General features: G+C 37.4%; 2 protein-coding genes across 2 annotated transcripts; both read left to right on the forward strand.

The window, feature by feature from the left end:
- The first annotated feature begins 2,064 nt into the window (after window positions 1–2,064).
- On the forward strand, window positions 2,065–4,489 carry LOC133856514 (probable polyol transporter 6). Its single transcript, XM_062291565.1, has 3 exons — window positions 2,065–2,535; window positions 2,678–3,079; window positions 3,219–4,489. The coding sequence occupies exons 1-3, from the start codon at window positions 2,298–2,300 to the stop codon at window positions 4,181–4,183; spliced, it is 1,605 nt and encodes a 534-aa protein (XP_062147549.1). The 5' UTR covers window positions 2,065–2,297; the 3' UTR covers window positions 4,184–4,489.
- A 4,832-nt stretch (window positions 4,490–9,321) lies between these two features.
- Window positions 9,322–11,118, forward strand: LOC133857996 (polyol transporter 5-like). Its single transcript, XM_062293398.1, has 2 exons — window positions 9,322–9,535; window positions 9,656–11,118. Exons 1-2 carry the CDS (start codon window positions 9,400–9,402, stop codon window positions 11,056–11,058), a joined length of 1,539 nt encoding a protein of 512 aa, XP_062149382.1. The 5' UTR covers window positions 9,322–9,399; the 3' UTR covers window positions 11,059–11,118.
- The last annotated feature ends 2,574 nt before the right edge of the window (window positions 11,119–13,692 follow it).

Below are 13,692 nucleotides of genomic sequence, written 5' to 3' on the forward strand. Positions count from 1 at the left end.
CCACCACTAGAGGTGGCTAGGGGTGGTTCACGGCCACCCCCAACACGTTAAGGGTGGCTGCAAACCACTCTTAGCCCATTGGTTAATAATTATAAAGAGTAAATTTGATTTTTTTAAATGTAAAAAAAACAAAATTTGAAAAACTTTGGTCAAATGTAAAATTTTCATTTAAATAGACGGTCAACACAAACCGAATGGCTTAATTAGGTTCTATTTTATATCAAAACAATAGGTCTCCCATTAAAATAATTTAGATGACTAGAATCGGCCCCACAAATTTACCCACACGACCCGAATCCAAGTAGGTAAGGTAGCGGACCAAATCGGGTCGATAGACTCCATCCTTTAAATATTTCCAATCAGGTTGGGTCATTATAGGGTATGTGGGTTATGGGTTCACTTCGCTTATATAAACCCTAATGAGTCCACTATATTGGGCTGGCCCAAATGAGTCAGTCCACAAGTTTTGACCCTTTTTTTATTAACTGATTAAATTGAGTCGGGATGAATGGGTTAAAGTCGTTAGACATCCTACCCAAAAGCCTAATTTTTTACCCGAAAACACCTATGTTTTTGTTTGCAACTCCAGTCGCCGAAATGCTGGATCAATACCCGTGTCGACCATCAATTTTCATGCACGTGGCGACTGAGTTAGGCTACTGCTTGAACTACTCGCATGCCACAATCTCCATCGCTAATACGTCGCCTGAGGTTGCACTTGTCTACATCAAGGTGCAATAGTATATTTAATTTTTATTTTTTGATAAAATAGTATATTTTATTAGAAAAAACTTTGAACCACCTTCAATTTGTATTTTATTAAATAACACTAAATCACATTGATATATAGGCCACACTTTACATATTAGAGAATATTTTACATAATTATTTTTTTCTTTTTTATTTATTTATTAGGAAGGGCTTTTAGTTGCCAAAAGATGGACGAAAGTAACAAAAAAAAAAAAAAAAAAAAATGATGTCTGAAGACCTTTGGAAGAGATGCACATGCCGCAACTATCTTCAAGTGGGCCTCAGCGACAGCGAGGCTGCGAGAGTGCTTGTCGCCTTCGCTATGTATGACGATTGAACTTTGTTTCCTAATACGAGTGCTTGTCGCGTTGTGGGACAATGAAGTTTGTTTAGTTATGCATAAATACTGCCGAGCATATGGTGAGAGAGAGAGAGAGCTGGCGCTGAAGTTATACATCAAAAGCAAAAAGCAATTGTGTCGAATCAAAGAGCCACTGTGGAGTGGTCCAATCACAATAGTGTACATGTTGGACCAAGTCTATCTGGATTTCTATTACTTATGATGAGGCTTTTTCTTTTTTGGATCTTCTTTTGCAATGTGAAACGGAATATTCTCTTGAGATCTGTGTTCACACTCATGTTGTTAGGGTCTGTTTCTGAAAGATAATATAATATAATTAATAATTAAATATAAAACCCAAAAAAATTTTGTTTAGAGAATAAAGGTTTAGTATAAGTTTTTATAGGTAATAACCACTATTTTTTTTTTTTTTTTTTAAATTAGAAAGAGAATAAAGAATTTTGTTTGGATTGAAAGATGATCTTCGTCCAAACAGGATTTGGAAATGCGCTGCATGTGAGCTGGTCTTGGCTTATACCTATTAATTAAGAAGAAACAGTTAATAATCCGCACGAGTAATTATAGGTTGATATAATATTAAGCCAGCTCATCCTAAAACAAAAGAAATGGAATCATTCAATTTTACATAATTGCGATAACGATAGTACCTATCTGTGCGATAACAATAGCTCTCTCTGTGGTTTATTTATTTATCTTTCTCTAATTACTTGCACCATTTGAAGAGGCGTGTGCCTGCAGCGTGCCCTGTCTACTTTAGAAAAAGTCGCTTTTGAGATGGAAAATTCTTTTTCTTTCTTCTGGTACAATTTCAACGGCTAAATTTGGGTTGGACCCTGAGATTTTAATATTTATTATTTACGAAATCATTTTATTTATGATCTTCCTGTTTTGTTGCTCACTTCACTTAAGTCTTTTTTTCTTTTTATTTTATGAACTGCACTTCACTTAAGTCAATTTAAAGAGATTGGCGTCAGAAATAGAATTTTTGTTTATAATGATTTCTTCTCATTTTCAAGTTTATTCCATTTATATATTAAAAACACTTTTTAATTAAGTGCAATCTCAAAAAGGCTCTTTGTAAACTACTAAGAGTAAGAGGGTTTAGAATCAAGTGAATGACATCGATCCTCTTCTGGAACTGGAAGATATTTTCTGTTTGTGGCATAAGCCATCTTCATCAGATCAGATGCAATTCAGTTCTGTTCTGGAACCAGAGAAGCACCATGACTACCACTTACTTCCTGATTCAGGATCCGCTTTGGAAACTGGTCTGAAGAATGGAAGAAGAAGAGAAGGAGCACCGCATCGGCATCACAAAGACGATGTCCCGGAGGATGTTCCTCTGCATAGAAAGCCTTACCTCAACAAATATGCACTTGCCGGTGCTGTTCTGGCTTCTACAAACTCTATTCTATTGGGCTACGGTAAGATTTATGCTTCCGATCTGTTTTCATAAATTTTCCGAATCAAACCCATGATACCCAGAAAACTTTGATCATTTTAATTAAGGTTTCTGCTTGCAAGCGTTTGTTTTTAACTGGGAATTAATTAAGCTTCCATGTGCAGACATTGGGGTGATGAGTGGCGCAGTGCTTTTCATCAGGGAGAACCTCAATGTTACAACAACACAAATTGAGATCTTGGTGGGTTCTCTAAATGTGTGTTCTTTGATCGGATCGCTTGCCTCAGGCAAGACTTCTGATTGTATCGGCAGGCGTTACACCATTATCCTAGCAGCAGCCACATTTCTTATAGGTGCTCTTCTTATGGGCCTCGCACCGTCATTCTCATTCCTCATGGCCGGACGGCTAGTTGCCGGCATTGGAGTCGGCTACTCCCTTATGATTGCTCCGGTGTACGTGGCTGAGCTCTCCCCAGACCTTACTCGAGGCTTTCTCACCTCCCTCCCCGAAGTCTTCATCAATGTCGGAATCCTTCTCGGTTACATTGCTAACTATACTTTATCAGGTCTTCACCACTTATTTTTGTTAAATTATCACTTACTTCGAAAGATTAAGTTTATAAATTAAAAAAATAAAATAAAAATTAATCATTTAATCAAGATTTTGATTAAAAAAAATTAATTATTTAATCAATATTTTGACAGGTCTTCCACCGCACATAAATTGGAGACTAATGCTCGGACTTGCGGCTTTGCCGGCCATCGCCGTTGCAGTGGGTGTATTGGCAATGCCGGAGTCACCGAGGTGGCTGGTCATGAAAGGCCGCTTAGGCGAAGCAAAGCAGGTTTTAATCAATTTATCAGAAAGCAAAGAGGAAGCCGAAGGGAGATTAGCAGACATGGTGAAAGCTGCTTCTTTCTTGGGCCATGGTGCTTCGTCTTCAAGCAACTGGCATGGGCAAGGTGTTTGGAAAGAACTATTGTTAAGACCGTCTCGGCCCGTCCGCCGGATTCTCATAGCCGCCATCGGGGTAAACTTCTTCATGCAAGCCTCTGGGAATGACGCAGTTGTGTATTACAGCCCAGAAGTATTTAGGGACGCTGGAATTCACAACAAGAAACAGCTTGTAGGCGTTACAGTCATCATGGGGATTGCCAAGACATCCTTCGTGTTAATATCAGCCTTCTTCTTGGACCGGTTTGGCAGGCGGCCGCTGTTGTTGTTGGGCTCAGTTGGCATGGCCGTCTCACTGGCTGGGCTGGGCCTGGGCTCCAAGTTTCTGGAGTACTCTAATGGCAAGCCTGGCTGGGCCATCGCTTTGTGCGTGGTGGCCGTGTGTGCTGCTGTTTCCTTCTTTTCTATTGGGCTTGGGCCCATCACGTGGGTTTACTCATCGGAGATATTCCCATCGAGGTTAAGGGCCCAAGGTTCGAGCCTGGCGGTTTCGGTGAACCGGTTGGTGAGTGGGTTGGTGGCCATGACATTTCTAAGCATTTCCAGGGAGATAACATTTGGGGGCATGTTTTTTGCTCTCGCCGGAATCATGGCCGTGGGTACGGTTTTCTTTTACTACTACTTGCCAGAAACCAAAGGGAAGAGCTTAGAAGAGATTGGGGCTCTCTTTGAGGATGAAGCTGATGATCAGAATCCTAATGTCCTTGTTTCTTAGTACAACTCCTTTGAAGTGTCTCGTGGCGCAAATGTTGGAATTCCGGTGAGTTGCATGGCCGGGAGGCCCGGGACCAGTTGTTGCCGTTGGGCCTAGAGGAGGATGGAAGTAACTCTTGGATATGTATGGGAAAATAGCTAAGGAACTGAAAAGCATCATTGCATCGATTGGATAAAACTTCTAAATACTTTCGAATTAGCTTACATTATTTTTGGCTGTGTGCTTATATTTTGTTCTTTCTAATTATTTTGTATGTAAATATGTACCCATGAAGTTTGAGTATGTTAATCTACTTTCCGGTGGATCTATCGGGGTTTTTTTTTTTAAAAAAAAAATATAATAGTGTAAAATCCACAAATTGAATCTTTAATAAAAAATAAAAAAAATTATAAAATCATTGTTATTGCTATTTTTGAAACCGTAAACTTAATCCAACCTTAATAAATTTATTGTTTAAAAATTAAAACGGAATAGGATCCTCACCCCCATTTAAAGTAAAAGGAGAGAAGGTTTTTTTTTTTTTACTGAAAGTGATCTCCGCGTTTATTTATTTTTATAGTAAAACCTCCAATAATTTTTTCATTAAAGGCAAGCCTACCTCATTTGATTTCACCTTCCATGAATGCACGGTAATCACCCACTGTCGACGCATTTTACTGTTTATTTCCTTTTATTTTTTCCCCTTTGTGTTATCTGCTTAATTATTATTATTATTTTTTTTTTGCTTAAATGTTGGTTTGTTAACTATTTTTGCTCCTTTGTCAACATTTGTCAGAAAATAATTGAAAATGCATAGTAAAATCTTTCTTCACTGTAATACGTTTCCACTCTTCCTTTCTGTGGTTGGAGACAAACCCAATTTGGTCGTATAAGCATATGTTGTATTGTGTTTAAAAGTTTTTAAAGGGGGTTGCCTTTCAGGCTGGAGTTCGTGTTCTAGGATTGTTTTTTTCCCGATACATGCTATTTTCTATTGTTGTGGTGCCTTATTATTTTTATAGTGACTTCGTTTTCTTCATGCTTCGGATTTCATCAAGTGTTTATGGTTTTGTATTAACTTGCTTAAGCCAAGTTGAATTTAGATGATTCTCCGAAATATCTTATATCTATGTTGAATTGGTTAGTATATGTATCAATCAAATTAATTTCGTTAGGATGGGGGTTAGGATGGGGGTCAATTCAATCAGGGTCGGTTTCGAAACAATTCATTGCATTTATATTTATATTTATAAAATTCAATCTTAATAAACCATTTTTTTATTTTACCCATACACTGCCGTTCTGGTGGTGGACTGTTACAATTTTTCATGTGCGTGTTGTGATCACTATATTTGTGTGCATGTTGAATCTTATTGAGATAAGAGGCCAGTAATCAGGTGTGTTTGATGGATTTACAGTAGAAATTGAATTGTTGGTGAAATTTCAATTGTTTAATGTAAATTTTGCATTATGTGGGGGTGACATTCATTCTTGTACCTTAAAACAGCATTGCTCTATCATATGTAGCACGAGGTCTCTACTGTTTTATGTCTCCTTATTTTGATTGTGGCATCACCTTTTTTTTTTTGGTTTTTGATATACTATTGGGTTTTCTTAGTTTCAAAATGCTTTACTTGACCTTGTTTATGACTAGTATGGTCTTTTACGATAATGTAGACAATTGCAAAAATAATTTAAAAGATCCATTGTTTCTTGGATTGAACTTTGTTGATTTAAATGACTTTTGTACCTTCTTTGCTTCTTTAGATAATTAGATGTCGTTGAATTGGTCATCATCGGGAAAATGGCAGTGAAGAGTCGCATGAATGCTGTTGTAGTGTTGTGGTATGAGAACATATCTGAGAAATTCATGAACGAAGAAAATTTCGGGAATACAGTTCTTCGGATGCCCTCAATACGGCAAAGGCCAACATTGCAAGTATTTTGAATGGTTTGAACCACGCATTTCTGAACATGGCGGCAAGCTTGTATGCGAAATGAGGGTGATGATTCAGACTATGGAAGAACTTCATAAACATGCAAAAAAAAAAAAGAGAAGCGATCAAATGTCGTTTTGTTTGTGTCATGGGAACTATCTGTTGCATTTTTGTATGCTTTTATGTATTCGTGTTAGATCACGTTTGTTTATTTAGTAGCAACAGATAAAATTGGTCATGTTTGTATCCAGCGTGAATGCTTTTTGTTTTATGTAATTAGTTGTAATTTTATTTTTTGGACCTTAAGGACGTAGGATAGGGTATCTACCGGGTCTTAATTTATAATTGTTTCTTGTATTGTCGTCCACATGAAGAACAATTTGTAGTGGTAATCTCATTATTCGGATGCTTAATTGAGCAAATTGTTATGTGAGTTTGTAATTTGTGATTTGATTGCAAATTTTATTTTGCTCCCGACATTATTTATGTTGCTGTAAAAATGCTTCTACTTAATTTTGATTTCAGTTTCAATTTGTTTGGTTAAGATTTCTGTTTGTTTTTATTTTTTTGGATGAATTTGTTTGTTTTGATTTGATTGCCAACATGGGTCTAAATTTTCTTGGTTAGTCTTGTTTTTTAGTGTAACTTTTGGTGTTGAGTTGAATGTGGGATTGTAGGTTTGTAAATTGCCATTTGTTTTGGTTTATTAGTTATATGGTTCTATGTTGTATACATTTTCTTGGTTCCTCTTGTTTATGACTTTACTGTGTAAAGAGGCAATTGTTTTCGGGGCAACTTTTGGTTTTAAGTTGAATTGAGGATTTGGGGGTTTGTGTTTGTACGTTTGTAGATTACAATTGTTTTGTACATTTAAAATGGTAAACAAATGGGGTTAGACTTTTAATGGAATATGGGTTTCAATGAAAAGAAACCATGAGCCATGAGCCAATTAATACCATTGTTTGATTGCATGTAGATTTGATGTACTTTTCAAGAATCTAAAGGCAGTCCCACTGTCTAGAGAAGATCTAGCAAATAAAAATTACAATTGAGAACATTCCCAGCTGTAAGATAAGAATAATCTTTATCTTCCTCATAACTATTATTCAAACATCAAACTTGCCTAAAAGCTTAGGCTATACCACAAGCACATAGTTTCAAAAGTGATTACATTAGTTTCAAAAGATGACACAAAGTAAAAAATCTATCCACATCCACAACACAACACAGCAGCATCGCTTTTCTTCTTTCCTGTGGATCAGCACCTCCAAGTTCAATGTACTAGCACCTAAAAGCATATAGATTGGCATTAACACGCCCAATGTTGGACAAAAAAAGAATGTCATGAGAATTATTATTCCTAAAAGAGAAAATGAAAGCAAAATCAAATCAACAAATAATTTTGTCATCATTTTAATTAAATAAGATCAAAACGGTCCAAATCATCAAGCAGACAATTTAAATTAAACTAAAGTAACAATCATGTCAAATTTTAGAAATAAATTAACAAATGAGTCCATTTTTAGAAATCTTAAAAACCTAAGTTTTAGACACAGTCCAAACAATAGAAAATGTAGAAGAAACAACATAAAAATAAGCAAATTCAGAAAGTATAAACATTTGTTGTTGCCAAAGATCCTTCAATTCTTTTAGAAGATGAAGGAAAATATCAAGAATTAGTATAACAAGTTTCAAAAGAATTAGAGATTTCCAAAGGAAAATGGGTTTGAGACAATAATCAACCTTTCGATACTAGGTATGATTCAACTAGAGAAAATTTATATCCAGTAAAGTGTGGTAGCTTCTTGTGATAAAGTGCAGAGAACGACCGGAGATCCTGTCACTTTTGGCTGAAGATGGAGCTTAAACGTTCTGGAGATGGAGAACCGTTGGAGTTGAACTGGAGATGGAGAATGGCCGGAGATCCGATGACTTTTGGCCAGAGATGTAGCTGGACGTACCGACAGCGGCTTCGTAGGTGGTTGACAGTGGCGTTGAGGGAGTAGATGGAGAGATCGAGAGAGGGTGGTTTTTTGGGGGAAAAGTGGTGACGGAGCTGGACAGAGATGGCGCGACGTGAGATAGAGCCCGTCGACGGCGAAGTTGAGGGAGGTGATTTAGACATTGAGAGAGTGAGGTTTTTGGGGGGAAAATAATTTTGGGAAAACTGGTTTGGATCTTTTGAAGTTTTCAACGCATGTAGGTTTTAGGTTTTTCTTCTTTTTTTATTTTTTATAAAAGTAAGTGTTGATGGACGATTGATGGAATTTTGATAGCCACGTAGAATTTAATTTTAAAAGCTACTTTATTATTTGATGAAAACTTGATGGACATTTATATCACACGTAGAATCACTCATCATTTGAGCATATGAAAAACACGAGTAATTCTAAGAGTATATTAAGTGTTCATAAAAAAAATGAGGTGGCTTTTTTTTATGGACACTTTATGTACTCTTAGAATTACTTGAAAAGCACACATTTTTATATTAATGTTATTAAAAAGCATGTGAGAAATTACATTTATATTTAAAAACAAAATTTTTATATTAATGCTAAAAACTACATTTTTATTCCTTTAATTACCTTTTTTTAAAAAATAAAATAAAAAAGTAACAAAGACAACTACAAAACAGATGAAAGAGGAGGATATTTCTCACTACAGATAAGGGAAGAGGGAAATGCGGCTAGAAAAGTGAGATGGGATTTCAGTAATAAAAATAAAACTTATAAAGTGCAACCTCATTTACAACATTTTGAAAGAGAAAAAAGAGTGCAACCTCATTTATAAGACAATAGGTTACCCAAGGTTTATGTAGTCCAGAATTTGACACTTTGTGAATGCTATTAAACAGAAAATTTCTTATTTTTCTGTTTGTAAATGGAGTCATTGTTGTAGTCTCGTAGAGAAGCAAATGAAGTGGCCCATATTTTATTTAGAAAGGCTTCCTCAAAATACTTATCTCATGTTTGGATTGAGGATTTGACTTTTTTAATTTCTTCTTCTTTTAGAGACCTTTTGGCCTATAGACTGTAATTGTCATCTTTTTTAAAGAGAGAAGATGTTCTTTGCTCAAAAAAATAGGTTACCCAAGGTGTTCTTCATTCCAACGTCATGACAGCTTTTAACATTTCATGCTATTTGGCTCCACTCGATCTACAGCCAACTAAAATGCAGAGAACCTACCTAACTCCCCCTTCACACCATCTTTCCTCACCCACACAAAGAAACTGATCTCAAGACTCAGAGCAGATAATAGCGAGAACCAACGCAGAAAGCGGATGCGGCGCGGGGCTCGCTATGGAGACCACAGAGGTTGGTACCCAAGAACACAAAGGAACAAGCCGTGATTTTGACCATAGAGAGGGTCGGCTCAACAAATACACGCTCTTTTGTGCTCTTTTGGCCTCCACAAACTCCATTCTTTTGGGCTACGGTGAGTCAAATCGATCCAGATTGCTTAGTTTTCTCAATAATTGCACAAAAATTACACTGGTTGTGTTACAATAATCTCCAGTACTCTCTCGACTGAATCCATTGATTTAATTTTGACCAGACATTGGGGTGATGAGCGGGGCAGCGCTATTAATCAAAGAAAACCTCAAAATCACATCAATCCAGGAGGAAATCTTGGTGGGTACCCTGAACGTGTTTTCTTTGGTGGGATCACTCGCTTCCGGTAAGACTTCTGACTACATCGGCAGGCGTTACACTACAGTCTTGGCCGCAACAACATTTCTAATAGGTGCGCTTTTAATGGGCCTAGCCCCATCGTTCCTGTTCCTCTTGGTGGGCCGCGTTATTGCCGGCATCGGCGTCGGCTATGCCCTCGTGATCGCTCCCGTCTACGCCGCCGAGCTCTCTCCCTCCATGAGCCGTGGTTTCCTCACTTCCCTACCTGAAGTTTTCATCACCTTCGGCATCCTACTTGGTTACGTTCTCAACTATGCCTTATCTGGTCTCCCGGAGCACATAAATTGGAGAATAATGCTGGGCCTCGCGGCAATACCGGCAATAATTATCGGCCTAGGTGTCATCGCAATGCCGGAGTCCCCTCGTTGGCTTGCTATGCAAGGCCGCGTGGACGAAGCTAAAGAGGTTTTGATTAAAATATCAAACACTGTTGGAGAAGCTGAATCCAGACTTGAGGAGATAACCAAAGCGGCGTCGGTTTTGGTCAGCAGCCCAACTGCCAGCCCAGAATCGGCCCATGAAAGGAATTGGTGCGGAGAGGGGGTTTGGAAGGAGCTTTTGTTAAGGCCCTCTAGGCCCATTAGACGGATGCTAATTGCGGCTATAGGAATCAACTTCTTCATGCAAGCTTCTGGGAACGACGCCGTTATATACTACAGCCCTGAAGTGTTCAAGGCTGCGGGGATTCATAGTAAGAAGCAGCTGTTTGGGGTTAACGTCATTATGGGCATTGCCAAGACATCCTTTGTGTTGCTGTCGGCCCTTTACTTGGACAGGTTCGGGAGGCGGCCCCTTTTGTTGTTGGGCTCAGCCGGGATGGTCCTCTCGTTAGCTGGGCTAGGCTTGGGCTCGATGTTTCTCGGTCGTTCGGATAGTAAGCCGACGTGGGCCATTGTGTTGTGCATTTTGGCTGTGTGCGCTGATGTATCCTTCTTTTCAATTGGGCTTGGGCCCATCACGTGGGTCTACTCCTCGGAGATTTTTCCTATGAGGTTAAGGGCCCAAGGTTCGAGCCTGGCCATTTCGGTGAACCGGTTGGTGAGTGGGGTGGTGTCAATGACGTTTTTGACCATTTCCAAGAAGATAACATTTGGGGGAATGTTTCTTGTGCTTGCGGGAATAATGGTGGTGGGCACGATGTTCTTTTATGTGTTCTTGCCGGAGACAAAGGGCAAGAGCTTAGAAGAAATAGGAGCCTTATTTGAGGATAAACACACAAAGAATGATAACAGGGCCAGGGAAATGGCCCAAATGGGGGTAGCGTAGTTATGTGTTTAATTATGTGTGTAATTAAATCCCTTTCTACTTGCTTAAAATTTTTAAACAACATGATTATTTATTTTAATATTAGAATAAATGTTCTGAGTTAAAACTTTATTTTTATTATTCATCTCTCGTTACAAAACTCTTCTTGATCAAGTCATGCGAGGCTGCTTAAAAGTTAATTGGAATAAGCCACCATATACATAATAAGCTTAATTGGGTTGCTTACGTAGAGCTTTCTCAAAACACCCACTGATTAAAAGTTATAACTCTTATTAATTACATGTAAATTGTTTTAGTCGGCTTTAATTGCTACTTGGGTAGGATATAATTGGAGTATGTTGCAAGTTGTAACCAGAATTGCCCCCCTATATCTACAAAAAGAAAAAAAGAAAAAAGAAATGGAATTATGATGAGAGAGTAAGACAAAAATTCATGGTCACGGGTCCTGATCATGCTGAGTCATATATGCACTATACAAATCCATTACCCTACCGGACACAGCAAATCAGAAATGGTGCGACCCAGGCCACTTACTTTTTCCCTCGAAGAGCTGCCTAAAAATCTAAGCAATTCTTCATTTATGAACATGTACCATATGGTCCATATCACAAACCCGAGTACCCAACGGCAGGCCAGAACTAAGATTTTTTTTTTTTTTTTTTTTTGGCGTAGAGTCTGAACTTAACTAAATAAATTGAATGGGTCTGAAATTACATAAATACAAGGGGAAACTTCGCTTCATCTTTTTGAATTGTCACATCTTTTACAATTATCTTTCTAAACTTAAAAAACTCTCAATTAGTATATCTATTGATCTTTCATTTTTTGGTTTTTTTTTCAATTTCACCAATTCGTTAGGATTTTCCATTAAATACTGACAAAATTTTCAAAATAAACCTTGTGCTTTGTTAAAAAAAAAAAAAAAAAAAAAAATCAAAAATTCAGGCACGAGTGTTTTTGTAAATTTTGTTAAGTCCTCAACAACGCCTAAATTCTTGAAAAGAAAGATAGATTCACTAAATTGAGTGTTTTTGAAATTTAAGGGAATAATTGTAAATGTGATAGAAGTTCAGAAGGGTTAATTAAGTGAAGTCTACCCTAGATACAAAGAGTAGAAGCTAAATCATCCGGCCATCTAGCTAAGAAGTGAAAAAAGTCTTCATTGACGGAGCAATAATATGAAAAATAATATTATTATAAAATTTTTAAAAAAACAAATAACAAGTTTGGAAGTTCATTTTTTTGAAATTTGAATTCATCTATAATTTAGTGTGCGAATTTCAAGACAAATAAAGTTAAAAAAAAAATATGTTTAGATAGTTTGACTTTTTGAGATAAAATTACAAAAAGTGAGATAAAATTTGATTTATTTTTGAAAAACCCGAATACTGTAACAAATAAAATCAAGATTTTTCTTGTTCCCAATCATACGGGTTGACAAAGACCCCCATTCATTAGTACTACTTCATACAATTATAAGGTAGGTCCGCCTTGTGCTTGGCCTAATTTTGAAATTCCATTGTACGTAGTACTGCCAAACCTCATCTATTTTTTTTTTTTTTTTTTTGTTCAAATCAATATGCATATGCAGCAATGAAGAAAATGGTTTGGGTGTTAACAAATTTTGGCTCATAGTTTGGTTTAATGTCAGTGTGGAACTCTTAAAGTATTATATATGTTAATTCTATGGAGTTGATTATGGTAATCTTATAAAAAGTGGTCGTGAGGTTTAGGAGAATTAATATAAAGCCAAAGTAAACGACAACCCCACATGATAAGTGAAATAAACAAACCGATTGACCTCACCTAAAACTCATAATCCAAATGTCAAAACGGTGCCCTTTTTATATATACCTTGTTTGAAAAGGCTGTTGGAAATGGTTTGAAATTTTCAGAGCCATAATTATGACAATAATAAGCAAGCAAAAGTGGTGTAGGAAATCTATGCGATGGCCCATGGCGAATGTAGTTTCTTCTTGTCACTGAGCTAACTTCAACTTGAGAAGCTAATCAAAACACTTGAAACTGTTTGTTAGCTCTTGGTGGGGGCATTTATAATAACTAAATGGCAAGAGCTGCTCTCTTTGGCTTGTTTTTGTATTGTTGGAAGCTTCTATGACTTTGAGATGCTCTCTAGCGAGCGAGCGAGCGAGCGAGCGAGAGAGAGAGAGAGAGAGAGAGAGAGAGAGAGACAAGGACAGAGACACAGATACAGACACAGAGGGAGACCTCGATGTAATGGTTTCTACAGCTTCATGGCTTTTCTTTTTGGGGGAAGTGAAATGGAGTACTCCGTAATATTCAACTTTATGATGTATCCAAAGGTTGAGACCCTCTGCAGTTTGTCTTCAAACCTGCGGACGAGTGGGAGAAGACACGAGCATAATGACAAAACCCGTATATAAATTCAATCCAGATTGAAACGTACATGGAAAAGGTGACACTATTGCCTTTGTCCCTCCACTCTGGATCTCGCATTTCAAACTCTCTCTCTCTCTCTCTCTCTCGTGCATGATAAAGATATATATAAACGTAAGTAATATATGTTTTGAGTTGTACTACAGACATGCATGTTGAAAAAAGCATAGCAGGGCCCCTTTTGATGCATTTATACGTGGAGTGGGTCAAAAACTC

Source organism: Alnus glutinosa, chromosome 14, assembly GCF_958979055.1.
Source record: "Alnus glutinosa chromosome 14, dhAlnGlut1.1, whole genome shotgun sequence".
Classification (NCBI taxonomy): domain Eukaryota; kingdom Viridiplantae; phylum Streptophyta; class Magnoliopsida; order Fagales; family Betulaceae; genus Alnus; species Alnus glutinosa.

Bases quoted from the DNA above. Each gene is read 5' to 3' on its own strand.
- LOC133856514 (XM_062291565.1), top strand. From the start codon at position 2,298: ATGCAATTCAGTTCTGTTCTGGAACCAGAGAAGCACCATGACTACCAC. The intron at 2,536-2,677 runs GTAAGATTTATG...TTCCATGTGCAG, and splicing joins CTCTATTCTATTGGGCTACG to ACATTGGGGTGATGAGTGGC. The intron at 3,080-3,218 runs GTCTTCACCACT...ATATTTTGACAG, and splicing joins TGCTAACTATACTTTATCAG to GTCTTCCACCGCACATAAAT.
- LOC133857996 (XM_062293398.1), top strand. From the start codon at position 9,400: ATGGAGACCACAGAGGTTGGTACCCAAGAACACAAAGGAACAAGCCGT. The intron at 9,536-9,655 runs GTGAGTCAAATC...AATTTTGACCAG, and splicing joins CTCCATTCTTTTGGGCTACG to ACATTGGGGTGATGAGCGGG.